Here is a 1481-nt window from a genome sequence, read left to right on the forward strand (position 1 = left end):
TATAAAAACTTTTAAGAAAATCCTAAGACTTGAACTTTAAAGTTTACCATCAACAAAATTTAGAGATGCTTCCACATGATTGATTTCCGAAGGCTCTAAAATATTTTTATCTTTTTAAACACTAGGTTATGAATATCATAGGATTGATCCAGAAATTACAAATCAGAAAACTGAGTGAAAATTCGTATTTGCTGTGCTTTATTCAAACCTAACAGTTTTAAAAATGAAATCTCGTAGTTTTCCTTAGGATTTTTTGCTGAAAAACGACACTCCAACAAAAGAAATCTCTTAATATTACAATGTTTCACAGTCTTCTCCAGGGAGGACCTTTGCAAATAATTGCTGGAAGAAGACAGCGCGGTGTAAGGAAAGAACGTGGCTTTGCAGTCGCCTAGAACGGGGTTTCCTAATCCTTTTCCTCTGGTTATTTGCTCTGTGCCCTGGGACCTTTGCGCCTAGATTTCCTCACAGACGCTTTGGGGCATAAAACCTGCCCTCCTAGGTTTGTTGTAAGAATTAAATGATAAAATGAGTATTCTGGGCTCCAGACAGTTCCTGTCACGTGGTGCAAACTTAGAAAATGTTAATTCCTTTCGACTGTTTCAGACTTGGTCTCTTCTCAGCCTTTTGTCAGCCGCGTTCACAGGGTACACTGCTGTTACATAGCGTGTGTTTTATCCATAAGACATAAATAAGCCGAGGTTAAAAGTGAGGGCGCTGTTGGAAAAATAGGCATTTGAAATTTATTACCACTGTGTGTAGTGTGTTCAGTTCCAGGTAAAACTGTAACCATCAATTCTGCAATGAATGTGTTTAACATTTGTGATGTTTTCATTTGTGTTTTTTTTTTTTTTTTCTCTCTCCTACTCAGCTCTTGTTCCCTGTTCTTTGCCCCTGGTTTGCCTGGCGAAGATACCACAGTGATGTCTGCATTCAACCTGCTGCACTTGGTGACAAAGAGCCAGCCGGTGGCCCTGCGAGCCTGTGGCCTTCCCTCAGGTCGCTGCTTGTTGTACGGTATTGGGGGCAGGGGCGCCGTCTGAGGGGGTGTTTCTGCTCTGCTGCAGGAAATGATACACCATGGCACTTTGCGAAATTCCGTTTTCTTTTACTTGGGCCTTAATTTGAAGGCGGAAATTGGTTATAAATCACCACTCTGCTTTCAGTAACGTTCATTTCCACAATCCTTACAACCCGTTTCCCTGCCAGTGTATAATTGTCACTAATATTTCATGATATCTGCTTGTTCTTTAGTGCACCCCACACATCTGCAAACCATGATGCTCATGAGAAGCTGGCAGTCTTTGTAAGAAAAGGCCCTGAATTGCACAGACTAGAACATTCTTCTTGTTTAAGGATAATGAAAATGCTTTTCATTCCACATGTGGTCATTCATTTAGGGAAAAAAAATTGAAATGAATAAATTTAGCATAACTAAATTATTCTAGTTAAAAAGAAAAGATGCTTTTCTTTTTTTTTTT

General features: G+C 39.5%; 1 protein-coding gene across 1 annotated transcript in view; it reads left to right on the forward strand.

Annotated features, from left to right (window-relative positions):
* Positions 1-873: 873 nt before the first annotated feature.
* The window catches only part of MSRB3 (methionine sulfoxide reductase B3), a 111575-nt gene continuing 110967 nt past the window's right edge, over positions 874-1481 (forward strand). The window contains exon 1 of the mRNA XM_003798531.2: positions 874-999. Within this exon, the coding sequence (XP_003798579.1) occupies positions 924-999 (76 nt within the window). The 5' untranslated portion in view covers positions 874-923. The remainder of the gene's footprint in view (positions 1000-1481) is intronic.

The sequence above is a fragment of the Otolemur garnettii genome, unplaced genomic scaffold (genome assembly GCF_000181295.1).
Source record: "Otolemur garnettii isolate 467f Iridium unplaced genomic scaffold, OtoGar3 scaffold00138, whole genome shotgun sequence".
Taxonomy (NCBI): Eukaryota; Metazoa; Chordata; class Mammalia; order Primates; family Galagidae; genus Otolemur; species Otolemur garnettii.